The sequence below is a fragment of the Gnatocerus cornutus genome, chromosome 2 (assembly GCF_029298725.1).
Source record: "Gnatocerus cornutus isolate USDA-ARS CGAHR chromosome 2, icGnaCorn1.1, whole genome shotgun sequence".
NCBI lineage: Eukaryota > Metazoa > Arthropoda > Insecta > Coleoptera > Tenebrionidae > Gnatocerus > Gnatocerus cornutus.
In genome coordinates, this window is record NC_142234.1 from 18,503,081 (window position 1) to 18,529,962 (window position 26,882).

The following is a 26,882-nucleotide window of genomic DNA, read 5'->3' on the forward strand; positions in this document are numbered from 1 at the left end:
TTAGGTATAAAAATATATTTTATCATTAAATAGGACAGGTTTATGTATATTAAGTTACGGTTTGTACAAAACGTCTTGGCTGTCTTATAAAATATAATTACAATTAGGAGTCCCAGCGAATTATGGCTGCGGCGGCATTTACTATACAATGAACACATTTCAATAAGTAAGAAAGGAAAACACCTACTCGTCTAAAACTAGTATATTACAACTTAACAGGATACATAAAATGGCAAGTTTAAATATTGACACTTTGTTTCAATTCCAAGAACTGAAACGGTACATGGAAAGTACAATGTTTGTGTTCGACAATCAAATGCCCTCTTCTGTGCGAAGCTCCTACTACTAAAACAGTCTCGCCTTTCATCAGAACCTGTCCCTCACCATTGCAGTCTTCGGGATAAGACATTTTCATGACTCTAGTTTGTGGGTAACCAAGCTTAGTATTGCCGGAGACGGTATAGGAACGACTGGGTGGTACCGGTGGAGGTCTCTCAAGATCCAAACCAAAGAGATTGCAAGTCTGTTGGATGATCTTGGCGTCGCATTTTTCGTTAGGGTCCGGGGGCGGCGTCCCCGCTATGGGCTGCGGGCGCGGTCTCGCAATCGCCCCACCGATGGGTGTCCTATTGTTTAGAGTATTAGACGTGGAGGCGGTTTTATGCTCCTTTTCCCTTCGCAAAGCGGCCCAACGGTACCGACAGTGCCAACCCCTCCAAGTCGACTGAATCAAAGTCGCGGCTTTCTGTCGCGTCTCCGTCCGAAGATTTTCTAGGTGTTGTCTTATTCCCTCACTAAGGAAGATGTGGCGTTTGCCTAGAGCCCAACTCGTGGACACTAAAGTGTTTTGTTGTTTGGAAATCAAGTCCACGACGTACTGGAGGATCAGATGACAATCGTCCGTGACTTTGTCGTCAGTTCGGTGGAGTCTCGCGAATGGAGCGAGGAGTCTGTACCTGGCATTGAACGCTTTGAAGCGCATTCTATGCGGGTATCCTCCGGCCATGAGATTAACAGTTTCCAGTACTTGTAAAGAACGTATCTGACGGACTACAGTTCCGCGATCATATCTGTTGGGAGTCTCTTGCGAGTTGCTGCGAATGCACCGCACGAAATGAGGTCTAGCGTGAACTAGAGTTCGCAATAGATTATCGAGTCGTGTATGGAAATCTTGCGTCAGAGTAGACACGGGTTCGTCGCCATTCAAGAGGTCAGTGTGGGATGTTGGCGATATCCTGAAACTGACACCTCGAGGAACATTCTCGACGGAATACAAAGCCTTCAATTCGCTCCCAAACAAGTGCGTTGCGAACCCGAAGTTACAATTGTGTTTATAGAAAACCGCGACGAGATCATCCGGAACCACGTCTTTGTTTGTGTCCAAGAAGTCGGTGGCGTCGTAGATGACTCGACCTGCGAAATGCTGGATTCCAAAAAGACGCGGGTCGACCGGCTTCGGCTCGAAGAGCCTCGTGTTGTGTTTGTGCTGCACTTTGATTTTGGAGACGTACGACTCGGCGGTGCCTCTGATCGAGCACTCCACGTCCAGCATACTAAGAAGTCCAGTTCTCAGCGAGGATATGAGATCGATGCAAGGCACGTTATCGACGTAATCCACCTCAACTTCGCAATTAATGCCTTCATCTCGACACGACTCTATACTGGACTTGAAGATGTGAGTGTTGTAAAAATGCTGCATCGTTTCTGCGCACAGATTGATGCACAGGTGCTCTAATTGGCTGGGTTTGGGGTCCTCGAACCCGAACATGTCCAAGATCCCTATGAAGCCGTCGGTGGCGTGCCGCACGGCGTTGTTGAGAGCAGCCATTGATTTGCTGCCGGCATTGGTGCTTCCTCCGACTGTAGAAGCGTGCTGGCTGGTGACTTCCGCTTGGTTGTGCACCGATTCGTTCGAGTCAGAACTGAGAGTGCCCAAAGTCGACCCCAATCTCTTCAAACTGTTTGCTCGCCGAACTATCGTCGCGACCGTGCGACAGTACAAGGCTTTAGCCAAGCAATCTCTCGTCATGTTTGACATGTTTGCATCGCAGACCGATTTAACGAGTTGCCCTCTGGCGTTGTGCGTGCGTGAGGTGAGACCTCTGAATAATGCCGCTCCAGACACCCCTAGCAGTCCCGCGACGGCGTTCAACTCGGTTTCTCCTTTTACGTCCACTTCTAATCCTTTGCCGTCGATAAATTGCACATTTCCCAAGAGCAGCACCGCCGCGAGTACCCTAACCACGTCCAAGAACGGTATGCCGAGTATGCCCAAACAAGTCTTCCAGGTTTGAAACCTGAAATTGAAAGTTTGTTGTGTTTTCAGCGATTTGCAATGAATGGATGAGTCACCTCGAAGAGTCCTCCGTCAGATCTTGTCGCGTATCTCCATGTTGCAGGTACCTCAAAGTGGCCGGCGTGTGACCTTCCAGGTTGAGCTTGTTGCGCTCTTCCGACGACAAACCGGCCAGCATCTGGTAGAAAATGTGGTAGTTCTTCTCTCCCGCCAAAGGCCGGATCACGCGCGTCTGATCGAGAAAATAACAATGAATTTTCGTCCGATACAAAGCCCCGTCTGTCACTTGTACTTCGATGAATTGACCCTGGAACACGCCGCTGTTAGTCAAGAATTACGCCGAAGCGATACCAACGTACGATTCTACTTGATTCGGAATTCGTGGCCGTTTTGGCCGAACCTAAGGAACGTAATACTGTAAAGGCTGCTGCTAAATGTTTAAAAGCGTCTGTCTCAGGACCTCCGCCTGCAACTGCAAAAAGTTGTCGCAATAACAACATAGAGGCATGGCTCTTGCCGGAGCCGCTGGTTCCTGTAATGCTGAATTCATTAAGGTGGTTCTTTTATTGCGCGGCGACACTTACCTGAAAGTATGATCGCTTGGGGATAACCCGTTTCGGATTGTTGTCTGACAGCTTCCTGAACCACCCTGTTTAGTTGAGGGCTCAAGGCCAGACCGCGGGTACTGCTCAGCGTTAATGGATTTCCGACGTCTCTGTATGGGTTCACACACAGCAGAATGGGACCCACATTCGTCTAGAAAGAAAACGCAAAATCACTCGCCGCTCTTTGAGAACCGAAATATGCACCACCTGGTGGAGGCACTTCGCCCAACTCAAATAAAACACTACAAGCGATCGAGCCAAGATTCAAACTTTCGAACAGAATAGATGATCTCCACTTAGACTTTTCTAAACTTGTTGCCCTTTGGGAAGTAATAAATTGCGGCTATTAAACCCGAAAATTGCACGGCTTTAGTTTCCGAAGTTTCTACCAAAATCAAACGAAATTAATCCACTTCAGGTACGGTTACTGTTATCTTTTAATTGCTGTTTACAGTTTCCAACGCGCATTACTTGAATTTTAGCCACAATTTTATGATACAGCAAAAATTCACACATTAAACCAGCTCGCCAGGTAACTGGTTGAGATTATTAACACAGACCAAAAAGGGGTGCGTTATGATTAAGTTTGTGTGGAATTTAACTATTTTATTTGATGATAATAATAGATACTTAATTCCTGCTGAAATTCCATTTTAAATGAAAATTACATTGCCTCGATTCTCATAAATATCCACGGTATGGATTTTTATTTAATTAGAAGCAACAACTGAGATGAGGGCTTTCAAGTAAATAATTCTAACTAGTTTTTGTCGTTGAATATCAGGCATTTCCAAGTATTTTAAAATAATTAACAATAAAAATAATAAAATAAATCTCAATTGAGGGTTAATTAAAAACTGTAGATAAATATTTACCTTAGTTTTGTTAAATGTAAAACAACTGGATCTGCAAATTTTTTTATACCCAGATGGATTCATCAAGTAACTAGCAATTGCTGATATCATTCGCGTTTTTAAAGCCACAAAACTCCCTTTCATCACCGGAAAAGTTTTTCTTTTTAATTTGCATCTAAAATAATCAGAAATGAGGGTAGCTTTTTAATTTTGAATTTTCTGAATTTGCAAAAAATTAATTATCAAACGAACAAGACAAGTTTGCTCCCTCAACCACGAGGACGACACCCCCTTTCATTACCTTTGTGTTTCAAACAAATAAAAGGAACTCTCTTTGTTGCAAATATTTTCTTAAATGAAACAACTTTCTTTGTGCATTTCTTCGATACTCACTGCAGCGTTAGCAACTCTTTTAATTGAATGCCTTGCCATTTTCCGATAATACGATTCCCATTGTGAGTTGTAGTAGTTCGAAGGTGGAAATGTGATTAAATTTTCTGTCTGATGAAGTTGGGAGCGCCTACAATACTATATATTTCAAACTGAAGGGTGAGTTATCTTCGAGTGCCACTCAACAAGTAATTATGTTTGATACAAAGTAAATTTGTTCTCGAAGGTAACCGCAGGATAAATTTTCCGGGGGATTTTATTGCGCTTTGCGTCTTCGAATGTAAGTGACCTTAATTTGTTCTGTATGAATGACTCTAGGAAAAACAAGTGAAATTATCGACTATGGTATTTAATTAGCACTGCAGTAGCTGCAAGAAAAAAGGTAATTATCGCCGGAAGCGCCGTGATTATTGCATGAATGAATGTAATTATTAAGTAATCAAAGTGTGATTTGCTTGCAACATACATATGCAAATGCATTAGTCACATTTATCACTTTTATCAGTTTCTGCGCGGATTTACAACGAGTTGTTAATTTAGTCCGTCCTAAAATAAGTTACAGGCGAAGAAAAACGTACAATTGTTTGTTTCATCTGCGGTTGACAGTAGACTAATTAATCTTTACAACATCAATAAAATGCATTGTTGAATCAAATTCCTTCATCCTGCGGCAAATCACTCCAAACTTCTCAACTGTTTATGTTGTTAAATCGGGTTAAACATGAGTCAAACTTGCGTGGGTTGTTTTGTTAATACAAACGATATTTTAGTAACGTGTTTGCCCACCCAGCTGGTCCTCCATTAATACTTTTTACCGATAAAATCGGCTGATTCCGTAAACAAAAACTGGTTGCTAGAACAAGTTGAAAGAGATTCTAAGTGGATAGACATTTTTCTGGTCAATTGGACCCAAATTCAATGAGTCCAAGGGGCTGTTTTGATTGAAGTTTGATTTGCTTAAATAGTTGCAGTTGTCAATTCCTTTAGTTTATTAAAGTAACAATTTGTGGAAAAATTATTCATTATAGGTTCGCTTATTTTCTTATTTTATTACTTTTATCAATTATTCGGGAGGTTTTCATTATTATCTACAAATAATACCGGTATCGGTTTTAATCTATTTATTGACGTGGCTTGGCTGTGCCAAGTTTTCTTCAATTATCGTCCGAAGGAAGAAGGCGGTAATTCCTACTTTAGTTTCAGAACTCCTTCAGCTGATTCATAAAAGAACCTCACGGGTAATCCAAGAAGAAAATCAACAAGCTCTAGGAGTTTAAAAAAAACTCTTATTGTAAAATGTGCCCAGCTTTAGTGCCACTCTCACTTCATAGCTCGTAGACGAAGCCCAGCCAAACAACCATGGAACGTAGGTATGTCCCTAGTTTTATCGCTTCAAACTCTTATTTTTCTTTTCAGGCCACATCTTCTTGAAAATTTGCCAGTTTTTAACTTTGGACATCTTTCAGTATAAACTTGCAAAATTTTTTATGTTAATATCCAAAATTTTACTTCTGTGTACTCTACTCCTACAAGGTTTCCTATTTGTGGAGAAATTTGAACTGGGGTACTTCGAACAGTACGGCCCTATATATTGCAACCTATTATACGTACATGAGGAACCAAAAACTGAATTTACATTAATTTGTACTTTTTAGGCAACGACCTGTGTGATGTGTCAACCAGTACTGGCGAACATTCTTAAGGATCTACAATGCTCGCAAGGGTGGTGGAAAATTCGCGACGCAACTACTGAAGTTTGCAAAAAATTTGCAAGGACTTGTTTTTGGAGCGTTCTGTATATGACGACATCACTATTGTTAGGATCTCTTACTTCAATCACGTTTATTATACCCTCCAAAGACGACTACAATTTCATATGTATTTGCAAGCTTGCACAAGTTTTCTTCGGAAAATGGGTAATTTCAAACCCAGAAATTTATTCAGAGGTATCATTTTTCTCGTAAGCAAAATATACATATCATCTGGGGCATATTTAAACCGTCTCTGTTTCCCCTCGCTTTGATAAACATGGGTACAATCTTCTACGTGCTTCACTTGTATTGTCTTGCTGATTTGCAGAAGAAAATGTCCCAACAACACATTTCGAACTTAAATTGCGATTGCGACGCCAACGATTTCATTGCCAATGTTGAGTATCACGATGCAGTTACCGAAAAATGGGCCTTTTACGTGAAACACCACATCGATTTTAATAAGTGCGAAATTATAGGTAGATTGTGTTGGTCTCTCACAACTGTTTTTTACAGAAGTATTCGCGAGACTCTGCGTAAGGCGAAGAGCTTCGTTTTCCTGTTCCAAATAGTTAGTACAATTAACAGCGCCAGTACTGTAGTGTTCTACTTTGCGATAAAATCTCCTTCTAATTTTGCCTTTATAATAATTTTCTCCAAGTTTGAAGGTTCCTTGTCAGAGCAGTATTTATGCATTGCAGGGTTTATAGCAAGTGGACTTTGGGCGTTGGTAGGATATGCAGTAAGCGGCCAAGTTCTCGAGGATATTGTAAGTTGAAAAATATGTTCCACTAATCCTCTCTCAGTCTGTAGATTTAACGAAAAGTTTAAGCGAAGTTAAGTGGTACCACTGGAGCCAGAGCAATAAGAAGACGTATCTCATTAAGTTAATGAATACTGCACCGTTGCTGAGGATCAAGTTTTCGGAAAATATTTCTTTGAATTATAACTTGGGATTATGGGTAACAACAATCGGACTTTGAAAGCTCGGGTTTGATGTCTTCTTTTAGGGAGTGAGAACTTGCTTTTCAATTATTTCAGTGATCTATTTTTTGCAACCGACTTAAGAATTTTAATCGGAAGCAAAAAACTTGTACTTGCTTCATAATTACAAGTTTCGTCGGTATTGATTCCAAAGCGGAAGCTTTTTATTAAATTGCTTAACTTTAAGAACTTTTATTATTTTATGCTAATGAGTAAAGTTAATAATGTTACTAAAAAATAGTACAAACGATATTTTAGTAACGTGTTTACTTACCCAGCTGGTCCTCCATTATTACTTTTCAGCGACAAAAACTGCTTGCTAGGACAAGTTGAAAAAGATTCTCGCAGGGGATAAACATTTTTCTTGTTTGATGAACTCAAATTCACACTTAAAAGCAAAATTCGTTTAATCCAAGGGATGTCTTGATCGTATGTAAATTATTCACTATTCATTGGTTCATTTTCTTCTTTTATTACTCTCATTACTTATTCCCGACAACTTCATTATTGATCTACAAATAATACCGCGACCTCAAATGATCGTTTTTAATCTATATTTGACGTTTGGTCATCATCATGTTATTTGTGACTTGGCTGTCTGTAGTTTGTTTCAAAAATCAAAATAGAAAAATTCACCGCCTTCCAGGCCGGCGGTAATTTGTATTTCTACTTTCATTTCAAGACTTCTTTGGCTGTTTCGTAAAAGAACATCACGGATAATCCTAAAAGGAAATCTGTCAACCAACAAGTGCAAAGAGTTAAAAAAAAACCTCCTAGCACCATACTTGGTAATCGATCTCTAATAGTAGAATCTGCCCACCTTTGCCACCAAATTTTCTTCATAGCCTATAGAAGAAGAAGCCGACCAACCATGGAAGGTACATACCTAGTTTCAATTCTTCAAACACTCATTTTAGTTTTCAGGCCACATCTTGTTGAAAATTTGCGAGTTTTCAACCTTGGGCATCTTTCAGTACAAACCTGTCATATTTATTAAGCAGATATGCAAAATTTTCCTTCTGTGTACTCTACTCCTACAAGGTTTCCTATTTTTCAAGAAATTTGAAGTGGGCTACTTTGTACAGTACGGCCCTATATATTGCTCTCTATTATACGTATATTGAGGAACTACAAATTTAATTTTCCTTAATTTGTACTTTTTAGGCAATGACCTGTGTGATGTACCAACCACTAGTGGCGAACATCGTCAAAGATCTACAGTACTCGGAAGAGTGGTGGAAAATTGACGACGCGACTCCCGAAGTTCGCAAAAAATTTGCAAGGACTTGTTTTTGGTGCGTTCTGTATATAGCGATCTCACTATTGTTAGGATCACTTACTTCAATCACGATAATTGTACCCACCAAAGACGATTACGATCTTATATGCGTTTACCCTGTCGCGGAACTTCTCTTCGGAAAATGGGTAATTTCAAACCCAGAAATTTATTTAGGGGTATAGGAGTAATATTTTTCGTAGGGAAAATATTTTATCTGGAGCATACAACCCTGCTTGTTTCTCCTCGCTTTCATAACCATGGGTACTCCAGTCTTCTACGTTTGTTACTTTTACTGTCTCGCCGATTTGCAGAAAAAAATGTTCCAACAACAGATTCTAGGGCTAAATGGCGATTGGGACGCCAACGATTTTATTGACGCCGAAAATGTTGAGTACCACAACATGGTTACAGAGAATTGGGCCTTTTACGTGAAACGCCACATCGACTTTAATAAGTCCGAAATTACGCAATGCGTTAGCCTTTCACACTTCTTTTTTTACAGAAAAATTTGCGATGCTCTGCGTAAAACGACGTTCTTCGTTTTCCTGTTCCAAATCGTTGGTACCATTAACATCGCCAGCATTGTAGTGTTCTACTTTGGGGTAAAACCTCCTCTAATTTTGCTCGTAAAATAAATTTCTCTAAGTTTAAAGGTTCTTTGGCAAATCAGTATTTACGGATTGTAGGCTTAGCAACATGTGGAGGTTGGACTTTGCTAGGATTTGCAGTAAGCGGCCAAGTTATTGAAGATCTTGTAAGTAGGAAGAGACGTTCCACTAATCTTCTCCCAGTCTGTAGATTTAATGGGAAGTTTGAACGAAATTAAGTGGTACCACTGGAGCCGGAGCAATAAAAAAACGTATCTTATTGTGTTGATGAACACTGCACCGTTGCTGAAGATCAAGTTTTCAGAAAATATTTCTGTGAATTATAGCTTGGCGTTATGGGTAACTATCGGACTTTGAAAGCTCGAGTTTGATGTCTTCTTTTAGGTAGTGAGAAGTTGCTTCTCAGTTATTTCAGTAGTGCATAATTTGCAACGGACGTAAAAACTTAAACAAAAAGTTACTTGCTTTATTTTCGCAAGTTTCATTGATATTGATTGCAAAACGGAAGCTTTTTCTTTATCGCAACCTTAAGAGCTTTTATTGTTTTATGCTAATGAGTAAAGTTAATGATGTTACTAGAAAAGAATTATTACATCAATGTTGTAGAAATTAGTAACTAAATAAGTACACAATGAGCATGTAATCCCTGCACAAAAATAAAAGTTCTGATAACTTCAATTGGCTAAACTTTGTCTCCCATTTTAACTTATTCCGTAACAATTCGGGTAATTTTTTTTAACATTACGTGTCATTATTTCAATCGCTCTTATTTGTGCTCAAACTTTTTCATTCTTGCGACCTCTAGATAAAAGCTTAATCATGTAAGAAGCTAAATTGACAACTTGACAACTTTCAGATACTCAAAATATGTACAATGTCCCAAACTTTGCGAAACAAAATTCTTTTTCCCCAAAGACTAAATCGAAATCTCCGTCCACCGCCTGAAACCCGAAATGGTCCCATCGGCCACTGCGTAAGGTATGTAAATGCACGAGGAACCCGTCGTTGTTTTGTTAGCAAGTTCACGGCCAAGCGTGAACAGGGCCGGCCTCAGGCAGCGCGACAGGTGCTGCCCAAGGTCACCTCTGTTCAATGACCAATACTCACGTAGAAGTTGGAAGCGGCGAAACGCGCCTGGAGGCACTTCATCACCGCATCTTCAGTAAGAGGCCCCTGCAGGTGGATGAGATCTTCCAAATCAGCTCCTGCTGTTGGAACAACTTGAGGGCGACTTTCCGGAACAGCGACAACGGGGATCGGAGCTGTTGGGGCGCTCCGAGGAGGGATCACGGGCTGGTTCGCCGGAAGCGCTACCGGCACCGTCGATCCCTTCAAGGGGGTGGTGGGCGCTCCTTGGACATGGAGGCGGTTTCGGAGCGTCACCAGCTCAGTGCTGAGACTGCGGAGACGCTGTTGGAGGTGGACGGCTTCGTTCGACGACGACGCATCTGGAAAATAAAAAAGGTGTTATTTGGTGGGTGGAAAACGGTTGCATGACCCAGTAGAAGCCACCAACGGTTGAGAAGTGCGCATAAATAAAATTCGTAAAATGTTGGTTAGATCGAGTATCTTGCCTGCGGGCATTTTATATGTGACTAACATGCTAATCCACTTGATCACAGCTTTAGATACTTGATCGAGTGGCCGACATAACCCAAGTCAGGTTCTCGGAAGATAATAACCGACTTGGAGACGTTTTTGTTTGCAGAAATTAATAAGGCAGAAAATTAGAGATGCACTTGTAATGCTAGCACAGACTTAATCTATTTATTCAATTGCCATTTATAACTGCGGTTGCAAACTTCACACACCTCTCATCAGAATTCCATTACCATGCGACAGTTGTTCGAGTTCGCACCCAAATTAACCCAAAACTTTCTGCACTTGTGTATTTATTTAACATGTCAGCTTCCACATGGTCAATTCTTGTCCGAAGTACATTTCAATTTTATTCACTAACCTGGTGCTACATTTAACGTAATAAGTACATACTTATTGTTATATGCACTTGTAATTCAGTTGTACGATTCTTTTGATGTCAAAGAAGTTGAGAACCGACAGGAAATGTACACTCCAGCTTTTCTTCAAGAGTGGTTAGAGTAGTTTGTCTAAACTTTTTGCGTTATTCTTGGTTCTCTTCTAAGAGATAATAAATGTAATGCTTGTCTCTGCGGTTATTTTTCATTTTTATGTCACGACATTCGTTCTTATAGCCGTCAGTTTAGCATTTCACCGGATCGCTAGTTTATAATAAAATTTATTCTTCTGTCCCGATATTATCGAAAAAAGCTCATATTTTATACTTTCACGTCCATTTGAATCGGCAGAAATAGTGGTTTAACAATAGGACGACAGCGACGTAAAAACAGATTCCTATTCGTTTTCATTTCTTGATGTTAGTTTTCAAAAGCTGCTTTCCTTTATATTACATTAAGCCTTAGAATTTAACCGAGAAGTTCAATTTTTTATTCGTTTTTCGCTCACGACTTCTACCTTCAAAATAAGATCGTGTTTAAGCTCGTAGAATCCTTCTGAAAGCTCTCATTTATACGTAAATAGACCGCTGAAGAATCCCGGGACTATGTATTATACATAATTTGACACAGTTTCAATGTGACAGCTTTAATGTTTAAATCTGCATCCACTTTTAATTAATCCCGATTTATACAGGCATAAATCAGCTGAAACTTGTTCTTTAGACCGCATTAAAAGAGATTATCAAGCTATTTTATTAGTTAGGCTTTAATACGGGTCTGAGGTATGCCGCCACTTGATATACACAAAAAGAACTATTGTATGTACGTGTAGTGAAAGTTAGACTGTTGCTAGACCACGCTTTTTTGCTTGCAAGCTGGAAGAAACTTTCCAGTGAGGATCATAAATTCTTGAATTATTTTTTCCCCCGATAAAACTTTTAGAAATTTAAAAATATGAGCGTAAGAACTTAAAAAGCTGTCACGCAGTAAAAGTCTTATCTCAAACTGCTTTCCTATATATTTACTTCGAGCCAATATTTTTAGTAAATGCAAATTCCCATTCAACGGATTCTTCGGTCGTTTTCATGTGAAATTTACATGCGATGGTAGAGCTACATTAGCCGTGAATTTACATCTTTAAAAGTTTTAATGTGTCGGTGCAGTACACAAGTGACTCATTAATTATGCAGTTACTTCGTCAACTCGCGAAAGATGAATGTACTCGTGCTGAATTATAACCTTTCTAATTTTATCGTGGTTGCAAGACATTAAAAAAACGGTATGACACCCATTCGGCTGTGAGAACTTGACGTGGGCGTCGAGAACAGAAAACTCGTAACTCTGCTTGGCGTTATTTACAGCCATCAAGATACGATTTTTAGAACTTGATTAACTGTCGAAATGAATTATTGAATCGGAGAGGTAAGAGGATGCGCGCAGACCTTCACCGGAGGCACCGGAAATTCTTTGAATAATTACGCGGAGTCTAACCCAAATTCGTTCAGGGCCGTCACGACAAAGGATGTTGGGAAAAAATACTGAAGAATGAGCCGATCAACAAGTTCTTGGAGTTGAATTAGCGCTCCGGTATTTTCATTCAAACTGCTGTTGGTGTTGTCGAAATAATTCAAGCTAATTGGGTCGGCAATAAAACATTCTTCTGCGATTGGAGAGGTGGTGTCACGTGGATGATCTGCTGGGATCCTCCATACAATGCAGATTCAATTCCTTAATTTATTAACTGTATTCCAGGGTCGATGACTCGCCTCCACGCATGAACACGTGGAAGAAATTTCTCGGTTACTTTATGGGAAATTAAGTTGATCTCGTTTTTATAAACAAACTTACCGATAGGTGTGTACCGGTAATTTGCTCCAACATGTAATTAAATAGGTCAAAGCGAAGTGATCACGATTGCAATACACAACTCCGAATGATAAGAATCATATTAATCGCTTCACTTGTTATTTTATTGTGAAAGCTGTCGAAGGAAGTTTTTCTTCGTTTGATCCACTCAACCATCACAACAGTTTGTTTTATTTGGTTTACGTTGTGCAATCCAGGAAAGGTTATCGTCGTGTTATGACGAACTCATCTTAAAAAGATCAATTCTGCAACAAAGTAGCTTTTGGTTCCTAAAGGCTTGCGTGCCACACCTCTCCGCCCATATCCTTAATTACGCAACGATAAATATTCATAAATGATACAAAAGCAAATTCGTCTAACATTACGTGGGCTGGACTTTCTCAACTCCAACCAGACCATGTGCGAATCATACCATGCCATGCACGTAATGGACTTAAGTCACACGTCTCTTCTAACTTAAGTAATCCGAAGTTGTCGCGTGCTAACCTCTGCGTGAGTTGTAATTGTTTATAATAACAATCCCCCGGTTTTTCAACCAAAAAACTTCTACGGAAGGGAATTACGCGATCTGGAATTTTATAATGGGATAATGATACACGTAATACAGTGAAAGATCCCGGCAGCTGAGACCCTCGAGTCTCTTCTTTGCGACGATGAAAATCCGGGCGAAACGTTGTCTTTCGCGGTGGAAAAATCAATTCAAATCGTCTCACATGCATTCCGACACGAAACCGCTAATTCGTATCGCGTTAGAATGGTCAGTTTTTTATTTGTGAGCGCCGAATTATTCCAAAAATTCGGATAACATTCCTCGGAAATTCCGGAGGCGTTTCCAAACACCATTCTTTCAAATCACCGCGCAATCATAATTCGATGCGTGTTTCCACGATCTTGAGATATGCAAATCGGGCGATCTACAATGTAACGTACAGGAACTCCAGAAGAAGACTAATTGTTGAGTTCAACCGTCTGATGAAATTGGAACATAAACGCCGACGGCGACACAGATATAGCTTTTAGTTTGCTTTTATTACTTGATCAAATATCCCTTTTACTTCACTGCCTATCAGTGTTAACAAGTAAATCCGAGAGTCTTTTCAATTAAAAATCCAATCGAGCTGCAAAGATATCAAACACATTTAAAAGATGGGACGTCGTAAACGACACTGCTTCATTACTTTGACCCTCATTTGTGCCAACAAATGAATTTAATATATCATACGAGTGTTATAAACTCTTCTATAAGCTGCAATAAGCGTAAAATATGATGGTGGACTTGAAAAGGTGAAAAAGCTCTCATCTGGCAAAATAAGGCGTGCTAATGCTCGCTGGAAGCTGTTCGAGACAAAAGCTAAATGGCTTAGATGGCGCTCCCGGCAGCTGCTTCTGAGAGCTACCAACACGAAACTGAAGAATTAAGAGCATTCTTTTGTTTTTTGTAACTTTCCTACCGAAAATAACGGAAAATGCAGCCATGCCAAGACGGGTCAAATAAATAATGCAAAAGATTAGAGGTCGTGGGTTGACAAGGTTAAATGCGTTTTTAAGTACTTGAGAGCAAAGATCGCAGGCTTTTAACCGATTTTTCCGGAGGTTGCTGAACCAGCGGTATGCAAATCAAAAATCACATTATGTCACCTGTCCTGTATACATAATTTTAAAAATCTACAATTGGCAGGAAAAAACTCGAAAGGTTTTAATATGGCCCCCAAAACCTGTCCGAATGACTGAATGTAATTAACGCTGTGACTTTGCGCTTCCGAGAGTACTTTCATTTTCCACTCAAGACAATTAGGACTTGAATTTTTTTATTAAATTGGAGCTCGACTCCGGTGAATTGGGAGATGGAAATAGCAGTGGAAAACACGACGTTTCCGTGACAAAATCGCCGGCAGCTATCGACTGCCTTGTGTTTTCGACCGTTAGATTTTGATGGAAATAATTATTTGTCCCGGAGAAAATTGATCCCTAATTGGTTATTTAAAATTGGAAATTCTAAACAAACCGTAAAGTTGTGTCATAAACATGTTTCGTTTCGAGGCTTGTAAGGTAATTTGCATACCAAGAAGACAAGTACCTACAGTTGTATTTTACCAGGATTATTACCACGAAAAAGGCGGTCTAGTATTATCCACAAAAAGTATACATCCGAGTTACCTTTTTATTTATTAAGTTGGTACTGTTCCATTCGGAAAACTCAACTCCTCCTCGGTGCACAATTTATTAATAATTTATAGGTTTATATTCCGTTGGTGTCCTTGGAAAGGCACACATTTCGTATCGTTTTCCCGAAGAAAAGTCAGGGTCTCTGATAACTGCCAATTTACAGAACCGGAATCAGTATTATGCTTTCCGGGTCAGTTCCCGGATCTTCATTATTTGTGAAGTTTAAATATGTGACAATTACGCTTATTAACGCAGGAAATTCCCCACCGTACAGAAATCCAATTTAAAAACTCACACAGCGCTCTCCGACTTGATGCTTTAATTAACGGTTGCAATGAAATGAGCAATGCTGTTGGAAAAGTTGCCAACAGAAAAAAATTTAGTTGGGCTAGCGCGAGAAGGCGGAAATTAGAAGAATGCGGGAATGAAATTTCCCCATTAAAACCCAACCGATTCATCAATTAAAAGTTTGAATTTATTAAGATAGATTTAATAATACATACAGTGTTTATAGCCCTGTTCAATTTTCCTCAATTCTGTTCATTTTCACTCCACCTCCTCCAAAATCAAATTTTAAAGTTCCTGAAAACTGTCAGTAAGTTGACGAGTGGCGTGCTTAAAAGTGCCGGTGTTCCCATGTTAATTTGTGTTAAAAAATAACCATGAAAGTGTTTCGAAGGTAATTTTTTACGATCTTTGTATAAATGTCACTTATCATTTTATTTTAGAATTAAAAATTGTTTACTGTTTATTTTGTGTTTCGTATTTTTTTTTATACATTCCACGGGTTTTGTACGTCAATATAACATTAAATAGTTCTAGGCTATTAAAATTGATTTAAACCATTTTATGAATATTGCAGACTGCTTCAGCAAAATAATAAAAAAGCACAAAATATTACTGATTACTAATTTTGGTAATTAAACTCATCGGCTGTTTTAAAAACTCCTAATAATAGATGCAAATTCAAATGACCTTTTAGTAGAAATAAATATATAACCATTAACAGGGATTTATGTTTAATTAATTCCATAGTTATTACTACATAATAATATTAGGACATGTCTTTTAAATTATATAGTAACTAAACTGCAACGAAATAACAGAACATACTAATTAAATTAATGAGGGTTCGTTACCTAAGGGTTAAAATAAAATTTAAGTGAGTCTTTTTGTCGACCGTTTCATAGAAACTCGTTTACTAGTTTCCGTTTAATAAGCACTTCAAAATTAAGCTAACATTAAGAGATATCAAAAGCTGTGTTGCATTCACGACAAAGTCGCTCTCTAAAATACTTTTTCCCATAAATTGCTTCACCAAAGAGTTGTCTGCACTTTTAACATTTCCGTGCCCGTAGATTGCAAAACTTTGATATTGGATCTCTACGTGGCGCGATAAGCGAATCGTTCGAGCGAATTTTTGATAAATTTGATTAGCGTTGTTGTGCATGTTCTCGTGAAGATTCCTCGTTACTGAGTCGGTATTGTACAAAGTATTAGCAAATTACAATTTCAGTTTCAGTTTATAGTTAATAGCCTGTCCATTTCCAGTCAAAATGGTTCTATTTTATTTAACGCGACATTAATGTTGTACAACCTGGATAAGATTACAAAGGGTTGATGTTATGAGAGCTGGAACGGAAAAGATCAAGACAGAAACAAACAATTCAATTTTCCGCACAATAAATATCAGTCCGGGCTGACAGAACCTCTTTGGCGTTAATTTTCTCTTGCACAGTTCATCCCGTAAACGCTTTCACTTGTAAGGTCTGAATTTATTACGGTTCGCGCTAAAGATTCCGTCAATCAAATAATACTTCGGTTAGGAGAGGGATTATTTATAAGCAGCCGAAAAAGAAATGAAGTTGGAGTTAAAGGACGACACTCTGCCATTATCCCTATAAATAATAAATCCGGTTTGAAAAATTAAACCTTCGTCTGGAGCACCATGTCTTTTTCTCTGGTAGCTTTCTAAGAATTCGGATCGTCCACATTTAATAGTGCAACATAAATCGCTTTGGAAAGTAACCCATGTCTGAATCTGAAATGAGGCGGTTTCCTTTGACCAGACTGTTCATACTACAAATATATTTTCTTAAAGTGAAACCATCAACCAGTTAAGTGGATAATAACACGTTACCAACGGTCAAAATTACACCCATAAGTCACTAGACAACGATGTTTTGATACACTTACACTTTTATGTAAAGCTTGGGACCCTTTATCGCTCTGAAACAACATTTAGTTTATTTGGATGCAGACGGAACCAGTTTTTGTTTGTGTCTGCGTTCTTTTGCGTGTCATCAAAATGAAGATGAGGCCGATTAAAATTTCAGATTTAGCCACGGAATGTCACTGTTGTTTTGGCTGGTTATTCAATTTGTCCATCGTTTTTACCGCCAACTCTAACCGTCAACCATTCATGCTTCTAATCATTGTCACTGCTCTTTGATGTCAAAGCTCCGACTTTCAAAGTGAAAGGAAGACCATCGATTGATTCCGCAAGATTACCATCTTAATCACAATAAAGTTACACGCAAGGACGAACAGAGTGGACGCGTCATACTGTACAGTTAATCAAGAAGAACACAACAAGCAATCACGAGATGAAGGGATGTGCAATTTAAAGCTCGCTCATAATTACAAAGCTGTCTTAGTATAATTAACACCAACCATGACTTGAGATTTGATAACTGTGTCTTTTCACCACACTAAATGAAAGTGCGATTCGAGAAATATGGCTAATTCTAGCCTCTCGAAGAACTCATAAACTTGAAGACAATAGAATTGTTGTTCAGAGGTCACGATTTTTCCAACTGGTAGTTGTTCGGGACGTTTCAAAGACACAAACAAGTTTTCGTCGGCGAAATGGTGCCGAATGACGAGCCAATCTGTAATCAACAGCTATAGCTTTTGAGATTCATGATTTTCAAGATTATAGCCTCAAGAGGTACAGTTACTTTATCAAATCTTAAGAAATAGAAGTATGAATTATTTCAAGCAACCAAATTCTAAAGTTCACCTGTAAACCACTTGTTTGGTCTGCCCACAAGTTTACCAATAAATTTCCGAAATAGAGAAATTAACCCTTGGAATATTTAAACAGAAATTAGGTTCTACACGCGCTTAAGTGAAAAGACATAAATTTTCCGCCCGTGCCTCTCTTTTTCCGCTCCACCAGAATACATTTTGGGGTTGGACGCTTTAATTACGCGTGTTTAATTAATTTTTACTTCGATTGTTTCAGGAAGGTTATCTCTTACAACTTTAAATGGTTTATAGTTATCACAACAACGATACCCTTAAAAGTTTGTAAATCAATTATGCACTAATTCACAAAATTAACAAGTAATTTTCTCACCACGTTTATCGACTCCTGCAAAATCAATCTCAACATTTTCACGCGAGTTTCTTGAACCGTGTCTTGTTCCGTTACATTTAAAAAATGCCTTAATTGACAATTAATTTGTTTTCAGTAAATCAGCATGTAATTGAGCGAATCGTGTTCAGATGTCGAGCAATTTATTTTTTGATCTACTTGTATCCCGATCGTGGATATTTTTTATGCACGTGAACACTCCAATTAAGATTCCTTTTCTGTAGCAAATGTTAAATTGGTAGTTGACACAATTCCCATCGTTTTGATTAGATAATTATTTCTATTACGCGACATAAAGCTTCGTATTATGTTACACTAGAGTTGGTCAGCAAATTGAACTTTTGATTTGCTTTACATTGTTAAACTGATTGAAGCATTAACTGTTAATTGAATTTCTGTGTGTGCAGTGCCCGGCGCAACTTATGGCAAACATAAAATCGAGCTGGGGGATCAGAAAATGGAATTTGTGGTGCACTCATTTTTATTTTTCAACAAACGAAAATGTCTTGGAAAAATAATACAATGAGGCTTGAAAAGTTTAAACGAGGGGCCAAAGTTTCACGGTACACATTAAATTTAATTTTAAACTGTAATTTACAGACTAAAGTCTCTTTATGTCTGTAATAATTCCAAATTAAATTTGTTGCTGCTATAAAAACTTTTTGTCAGATTTCATAATTATGCTGTTGTCGATGCTTCGGTGACATTGAAAAGTATTGATTGCCGAAAAGTACATTTGGAAACGATTGTTATTCCGATCACAACATTCGATATCTTTTGAAAATAAAACCTACTTAGCAGCTGCGACCCTTTTTACCACAGGCATGGTTTTAAATATATTATGCTAAAATCAGAGTTGCTATCTTCGACAATTTGTAAAGTTCGTCATGAAAAGCTCCCACCGGTTCAAATGAAACGAAGCAGAAAATATGATAATATAAAATTGATATCAATAAAATCGCTTGTAATAAAAACTGCATTACCGGCCTCCCATGCCGAGAAAACGCACCCATGTAATAAACTCCTCCAATCACAACAGAATGAAATGTGGTGGCAATTTCTTTTTTTCTTAAAAGAAGTGTGTCCACATTTATGGCTGTAAGCAGCGAGTACTGAAAATATTCGTTTAACGATGAGAGATTTGCGTGTACGCTCTAGCTGTAATTAACGTTTTACTGATGAAGAGTTATTAGATTGGATTGAAGCGAAAAATACCCATCAAGTGTCAGCCCGGAAAGGAAGAACGTGAATGAGGCGGTTTTACCGCTGCCTTCCGCGGCTTCTTATTAGACTTCCAAGAAAAATAAATATTCTAAAGATATCTATCAAACAAGTTTTCCTAAGAACTGTAATGTAATTTCGTAACAAATGAAATGAGCTAGCACGCGAGGCAAGCAGGATGTTTCTCTCATTACCATTTGGAAGTTCAAGTGCTGCTAATAAACACTCACTCAAAAAAGCAGAAATGCGAAAAATCGAACTGGCCAATTAGTTCCATCCAACCAACAAAAAACAAATCGACTTGTGCGTGTAACATGTCAATTAGAAACCGATAGAAACATTAAGAACAGGATTTTCTGCATTACTGTTTATGCTGTGGGATGGAGATGATGACACAAATTCGCCCTCCGTCAACTCAAGCAGTGTTAATTTGCAGATACTTGTAGCGAATCCTGGGGAGCTGTAAGTGTATGTTACACGGACTTGAAGATGATTGTTTTCTTGCATCTGCTCGGCGGCCTTCGGACTTGGACGAGAACAAAGAACGGGGAGATTTAACAAATGTGGTGAACGTAAGAGGTTCGCGGGTAAAATAGAAAAGCTCAAAACTTCCTCTGGAAGTACGTTATTTTCCCGAAGTGACGATTGAAGGTCATATCTGGTCAAAGTTTCCATACAGAAGCACGATTTTAGCATCACCGTTAGTTTCTGCAAACTTCTTTGTAAACTTACACAATACGATCTTGATTTTTAATGACATTAAAAGAAAAGCGAACCAAGCCAACGGTATACCAAAATTCGCTTTCAGTTTGAGCAGGTGATAATTTTAATTAACTTTTGAAAATAATTGCAGACGAGTCGTTTTGGTGTTTATTTTCAAAAGTAGTCAATATTATGCTCGCTGGTTTACTCAACAGTGTTTGTTTACCTGTTAAGATGTTTCCACAATGAGAAAATTAGTGCCTAAATTGGTGTAAACTCACTAATAAATTAGTGTGGTCTCACTAATCTTTGGACCATTTGGTGTAATAAGTTTGCTAATTTTTCTCATTGTAAGTAGACATGGTCTATGGAAAAAAGAAGCATTTGAGGAATGCGTCGGTGGTTTAAATGAGCATTAATAGCATCTATTTGTATCGACTAGCTAATTAGCAAGAAAATGTAGAAAAAATTAATCGAGCTCTCCGAAGACATCAGTCAATCATAAGAAGTGGATGCGATCGTGTAAGTTGTCAATTATGAATCGATAAATTTATTAAGAACTGGATTTTCCGCATGAGCCGCACAAATTCACCACCCGCAGAAACCTAGGTGGTACAGTGAAAAATACCTTCCATTTCATGCGCACCAACATACGCCTGAAATCAGGCAACCACCCTAAGCACAGAAAAGCCCCACATCGAGCTTAACATCAAAGCAACACACCTTGGAGCTTCTTCTCCGTCTCCCAGAACTTCTGCAGCTCCGTGAAGTATTTGTCCAATATGAACACCTTGGAAAGGCCTAGAGTAGCCATAATTCAGGGCCTGAAATCACGGCCGGCCATATTTCAGACATCACACCACAACACTAGCAACCATCACTCGCGAAGACTTCGGTGCACTGGCTCGGATGACGGCCGCGCTACCTGCGACCTGCTCACGTGACGCTCCCCGCTCACCTGTGCTACACCTGTAGCTTTTCGGGATATCATAGGTCTCAAAGGTCCCGGTTTTTTAAAGAGCTTTCTTGAGATGAGAGGCAGAGGAGATCAGTGAAAAGCGAGCGCGCAACATCCCTCGGCTCGAGCTTTCGTGATTTTATTGTTTCATTTCAGAGATAATTAGGAGACTTCAATGATGCGTCGAGCACGAGACCGGAGCATTCATGAAAGCGAAGGCTGGAAACTGGTTTGTGTACTAAAATCTTTAGTGACTTTTTTACGGCATTGCTTCACGCTGGGTGTGCGCAGGTCTGGCTTGTATACTACCTGAGTGTGCATGGGTAACCACTAGATATTTAAAATAACGAACCAATCTTTAAACTAACGTGTTTTAAATAGCTTTTGAAAGGCTAATAATGACATAGAAATACCTGAACACCTAAATCTGATTCATTTAAACTTCCGGGCAATTCAAGAATGGCGAAAAATGGAAAAATGTTTCCGGAAATTCTTGCATATGAGTATGCACGAAGTGCCTCAAGTTGTAACTCGAAGAGCATTTAAATGCAAGTGTATGTTTTGCATAATTGCAGAGTATGAATGGACCCTATTACATAAAGCACGGAAACAGTCGAATACTGTTTCGGAAAAAAAACTTGGAATATTCCGAAAATTCTGACAAGTCTGGAACATAAAACATAAAATGGAAACCTAAGAAATTGAGAAAGAATCTTAAAACTAGTAAATCAAACTTATAAGGGAAAAAATTCAATTTATCACTTCGCTTCGCTGAATCGGATTTAGAAGAATTTCAACTTGAATCAATCACCATTAACATTTAAATTTGACAGGAAATTAAATTGATTCGACTTTCGATTCGGTTTAGACTTTATGACAATACAGGGTAAACCCGAATAAAGTGCAGATTTTAGTACTAATATCAGACAACACAGGTTGACATAATAGCCAAATCGCACTGCGATGAATCTCCAAAATCCATGTCAATGCCAGTTCGGTCCATCAAAAAGATTGGCTTTTTCAAAGACCCCATTTATTTTAAACAAATTAATTTTTTGCCTAATACCCAATTTTTGAAATGTGTCTTAAAATCAATAATTAAGTGAAAGTTAAACGTTTTTGCAGTCTTTGGGAAACAGTGGTTGAATTTTGATATTTTTGCACAATCTTTATCTACGGCGGTGTCTGAAATTGGGGTTAAATTGTTGCAGTTTATTCGTGGTCACCCTGTATAAGATGTCCACCGTTTTAACTGAGATACATGCAAACATTAGAGATGCACGTACGTATGTAGATAGGAAATTTTCTCACCATAACAAACTGCTATAAAGCACTGAAGAAAATGTTAACCATAAAATCCCATACCGCGACCTAACGCAAAGATGAGCTTTAATACTGCATAACTAAACTGCAATAAAACAAACCAGGGATCCCGTTTCTTTCGTGAAAAATTCCAGACTATTATTTTAAACCGCACAATTAACGAAACGCGGCAACAACTTTTTACGAGCAAATTACAAATTATTTCTAATAATTTAGTATTAGCCATAAAAACCTCCATGATAACAGTTACCGTATTAAAATTGATCCGGGCACCTACAATTAGCAGACCACTTACAGTTAATGTTTTTTTTTGCTCTACCACTATAATAGGAAACTTACTCGCCTCGAGGTGTGGACTTTGTGAAGAAACTGTTATGGATATACAAAACACAGTTGATAAGGACAGTTAATGGCGAAAGGACAAAGTTAATCTTGTCACTATAAATGTGGCAGAAAAATATTTCCGTTTATTTGAAGTGCGAAGCATAAAATTAAAATTTTACGTTCGGGTGGCGGCACATGGTATTTCAACTCAATTAAATCTGTTCAGACATATCATAAATTTCAAGAAAGTTATTTAATTAAAATTTTTAGTCACCTCCGAACTTCTTGTGTTTGGCGCCAACTCCGAATTGGTCACCGCGAGCAGATGGTGTCCTCTATGAAAATGAAGTTGTTAAGAGTAATAAAATTAAGCTTTAATTGTATGAATAATTGATGAGATTGGGATCATTAGAAGCAAATTCTCCCATAAAAATAGTTAGATAACTGATAAGAAAACTCAACTTCCATTGTGTAGCATCCTCCTTCCCACACTCATCTCAGCCTAATTGAAAAATTCCAATTGTAGCAGAAAACATAATGGGCCGTTTAAATTGCAAATCATGTATCACTGCATTATTTTAAAAAATTGCGTCCATCCACGTGCTCTTCTTATTATGACACGCCCTGTAGCCCCACAATGGTCGTGTTAAATTGAGACTAGACCACACGCATCTGATTATGCCCTACCTTCCGGCAAATTAAATTCCTCCGTTACAGTTACTTTAATATCACATTGTTTTATCAGTTCGGGGGAATTAATAACATCTTCCAAATTCGCTCGTATTCCGGCGAACGTACTAAACAAACAGCTCGTTCCAAGAAGACCTGGACAATAAAGCGGTTTGATTATAATCGAGATTTTTTATAGCGACAGTGTCACGTCACGATGTCTTCAGTTTCAGGTTTTCTCTTCATTTCTTGACGATGGGAATGGTGACATTAATAACGTTACGGTTTAAAGTGTATGATAATGCAAGCGAGGACGGAATGAATGGCGATATTGAACACTCATGTGTGTAATTAAAGAGGACTTGCACTTAAGTATCTGTTGTATTTATATTATATGTTACGTAATTGTTTGATGTATTCAAATCGTCGGAAAAGATGACTGATTAATCAATTTACAACACTTCTAACCGACCACATGCTATAACTAACGGGTGTTTATTAATGCGAGAAATTAATAATAAAGACGCCATTTAACTCGCGTCACTTTAGATTTTAAGCGGATTTTATCTTCCCGAGATCTGTCTTGAAAAATTCAAACAACATGGAAGGAAACGGAAGATTTATGCGTCTATTGTGCTTTTTGCACGCAAAGCTCAATTTTAATTTCGTCCTAAGAAAGGTAACGAAATAAAGAATCCCATGTTTTTTTATTATTTATTATACAGTTTATTCGAAAATGTACCTGCAATATGTACAGTGATGAGAACATGCAACGCCAAGCGCAACAACTCTGTTATTGCCACTCAAATATTCAGATTCTGCAGAAAATTACCAGACGCTTCTGCAACATTGTGCAACTTTGCATAGAATTCTGTGCAAATGGCTACAAAGTAATGATGCGATGAACACAAAGAAGCTTTTACCGTGCCTTCAATTAAGAGACTGTTGAAAATTACACCGAATGACTTTAGCATTTATTGTTAGATTCTTCCTGAATGTCTTCCACCCACGTTCCGGTAAACGAATATAACAGCAGAATTTGGTGTAGTGTGTTTTGAAGAACATTTCTAGAACAATGCTCAGGTCTTTTCATTTAATATGCTTAGTTTGGAGAATCCAAGACGCTCATTGCTCGGATAAAATTTTTAGTTTATAAATGTTTGATGTGATATTTTCTTTGTGCGTTTATGAATATGCGAGATGACAATCGTGTACCTAATGCACAGCTAAGTTTTACCTTATCTCTTATCTTGTAGTGCTGCATTAACATTTTACATTAAGATCGCTAAAGGTTACAGGTTATTGTAAATACCATAAGAAGTGTAATTGATAAATTCTAACTCTTTGCTTTATGTACGCACTTCCATTTTAGCTCAAATAAGGCAATCTAAGTGGACATACCGCTATTAATTCTTGAGTACGACCCATTCATGCATACAAACAAATATCATTATTATTCATTATTAGTACCATGTCTAATTGAAACACTTCGCTGTTCCTTAATTGCGGCTTTTCAGGTTGCTTAACTCTGAAATGTATGTTTCTTTCGCGCAAGATTGTGTCAGCATAATATCTGATAAATTTCAGTTTTTTATGAACAGATCGCTATGACTTTCAGTATTAAATCCGGTTCGATCAGACCTGGCTGTAAAATTATAAAAATAAAACTCCAAACTAAACCGTGTTCTAAATTTTGACCACAAAAGAGGCGGGGCCAAGTGATTGATAATAACATTAGATCATGTATTGCAAATGCAAATTTCTTTATCTTGTTTCGCACAACTGAGAATATGTCATCGTAAAAGTTGTTGGCGAGAGTATAAGTACAGCGGCCGAGACGCAAAGAGAATGTAATGGCGCTGGTTTGGTAGCTATTGTACGTTAGGTCATTGGCTGCTGCAACATCAGGGTCGCTTTTAACATCTAATGTGGGTCGTTTATCTTTGAAGGAATTGAAAAAAAAAACAACCACAAGAAGATATTTCTTCGTTTAACTACAATTTCCAAATATGAATGCCAAGTTTTATAGTCGCCCATTTCTTATTCGTAGTCGAATAAGTAGCATTTATGGTATTTTACGGTGTGTATGAAGTTTACGATCAATATCAGACACGTACTTGAACAGTTTCGGCCCACTGGTGACCCACCCTGAAATTTTTCCTCATTAAAAATCAATGAGCACTAAATCATTTCATCAGATTGTTGTAAATTCTCCATATTTATAGGCTGTAATGCAAAATAAAATGCGGAGAATTTAACGGCGGTTTAATTATTATTTAAAGCTTCCTTTATAACTTGTGAAATAAAAATATGACCGAAGATATTTCACTACAAACACGTTTCTTGAGCGCTTGCAGTCGAACCAATTCCCAAAATTTTTACCCAAACCTGGAGCTCCGAAAATATTCTTTGGAGCAACAGAACTGTTGAAATTGATTTTGAATGGTCATTATTGTTTATTTTGTTCTCACGTCTCTGTCAAAATGTTGAATAAAAAATCCATTACTCATCAGAATCGCTTAAACGAAACTGCTAATGTCATATATCGACTGTAACAATCTTCCTGAAGTGGAGTTGCATGAATAATGCAACTGGACAAACTTGGGATTATAAAATCGATCAATTTGGATGAGAAATATTAAATCAGTTTTTACATTGATCAAAATGTGTCACAAATTTAATTTAGTATTTAAACTACATAAATTCTTTGCCGTGCTATTCTGGCTGAGAAGAATTTTCCCTGCTTTAGATCGCCGTCTCTAGATAAAATGATTTATGGCTCAGCATCGAAATTATTTTGAATGATAACTCGAAAAGATTAAAGTATGCATGCCCGATTCTGTTTAGTTAGTGCCTCCTTGAGTAAAATATGATTTTGGACACCACATTCGTCATCCCAGTATGATTTAAGTGGACTATCTGGGCCAGTTACAGATATAAATCATCGGCAACCACTGAATGCCATTCTCCGGCATCCAATCGAATTAACGTCCTGTAATGAACACTGGCAACTAATTGCCATATTGCAGTCACAGAAATCCAGAATTAATTCAATCGAATAGGCTCCGGATTTAATAAGGCGACTTTCCCACGAGCACACGTGTTCGATCTTATAATAAAATTTACAACCGAGTTACAACATAAACAAGAAATTCCCGGAAACTGGCTAAAGCAGAAAATGAAACTAAAATAAATAACCCGTTCGTTAAGTTATGCCTACAAATTATTATCATCGTTTGGTTAGCGGGGCGAAACCGGCGCGTTGATCGCGTCACTCCTCATCAAAGTCTCCACGAAACCATCATTTTCCTCCTGCGAAAATAATTAGAAGTGCTCACTCGGTCGGAGCGATAAATTATTCTTGCACAAGCTCTCAAAATGAGACGGCGATTTCCGATTTTTATGCTGAATTGATTTATCGAACCGGAATGTTACAAAGATAAATTAATAATTATTTAATTTATGAAATTTCATCCGTTAAATTACCGACTTTGGAAAATCCCTTCTAGTTCTCAGTTCTTTGTGATTCAT

At 38.2% G+C, this 26,882-nt stretch overlaps 2 protein-coding genes across 3 annotated transcripts in view; one reads left to right on the plus strand and one right to left on the minus strand.

Moving 5' to 3' along the window:
• dachs (unconventional myosin-IXb-like dachs) overlaps positions 1-26,882 on the minus strand; it is a 38,742-nt gene continuing 11,860 nt past the window's right edge. The window contains exons 1-6 of one of the 2 annotated variants that reach the window (XM_088050530.1): positions 20,801-21,140; positions 9,875-10,215; positions 2,881-3,052; positions 2,656-2,828; positions 2,353-2,603; positions 1-2,297 (exon numbers count right to left, since the gene is read on the minus strand). In XM_088050530.1, coding sequence (XP_087906656.1) covers positions 239-2,297; positions 2,353-2,603; positions 2,656-2,828; positions 2,881-3,052; positions 9,875-10,215; positions 20,801-20,891 — 3,087 coding nt within the window. In that variant the 5' untranslated portion in view covers positions 20,892-21,140 and the 3' untranslated portion in view covers positions 1-238. Of the gene's footprint in view, positions 2,298-2,352; positions 2,604-2,655; positions 2,829-2,880; positions 3,053-9,874; positions 10,216-20,800; positions 21,141-26,882 lie in introns of those variants that run through there. The other variant, XM_088050529.1, reaches the window with a different exon arrangement.
• Positions 7,995-8,817, plus strand: LOC148179745 (uncharacterized). Its single transcript, XM_088050531.1, has 2 exons — positions 7,995-8,305; positions 8,360-8,817. The coding sequence occupies exons 1-2, from the start codon at positions 8,048-8,050 to the stop codon at positions 8,792-8,794; spliced, it is 693 nt and encodes a 230-aa protein (XP_087906657.1). The 5' UTR covers positions 7,995-8,047; the 3' UTR covers positions 8,795-8,817.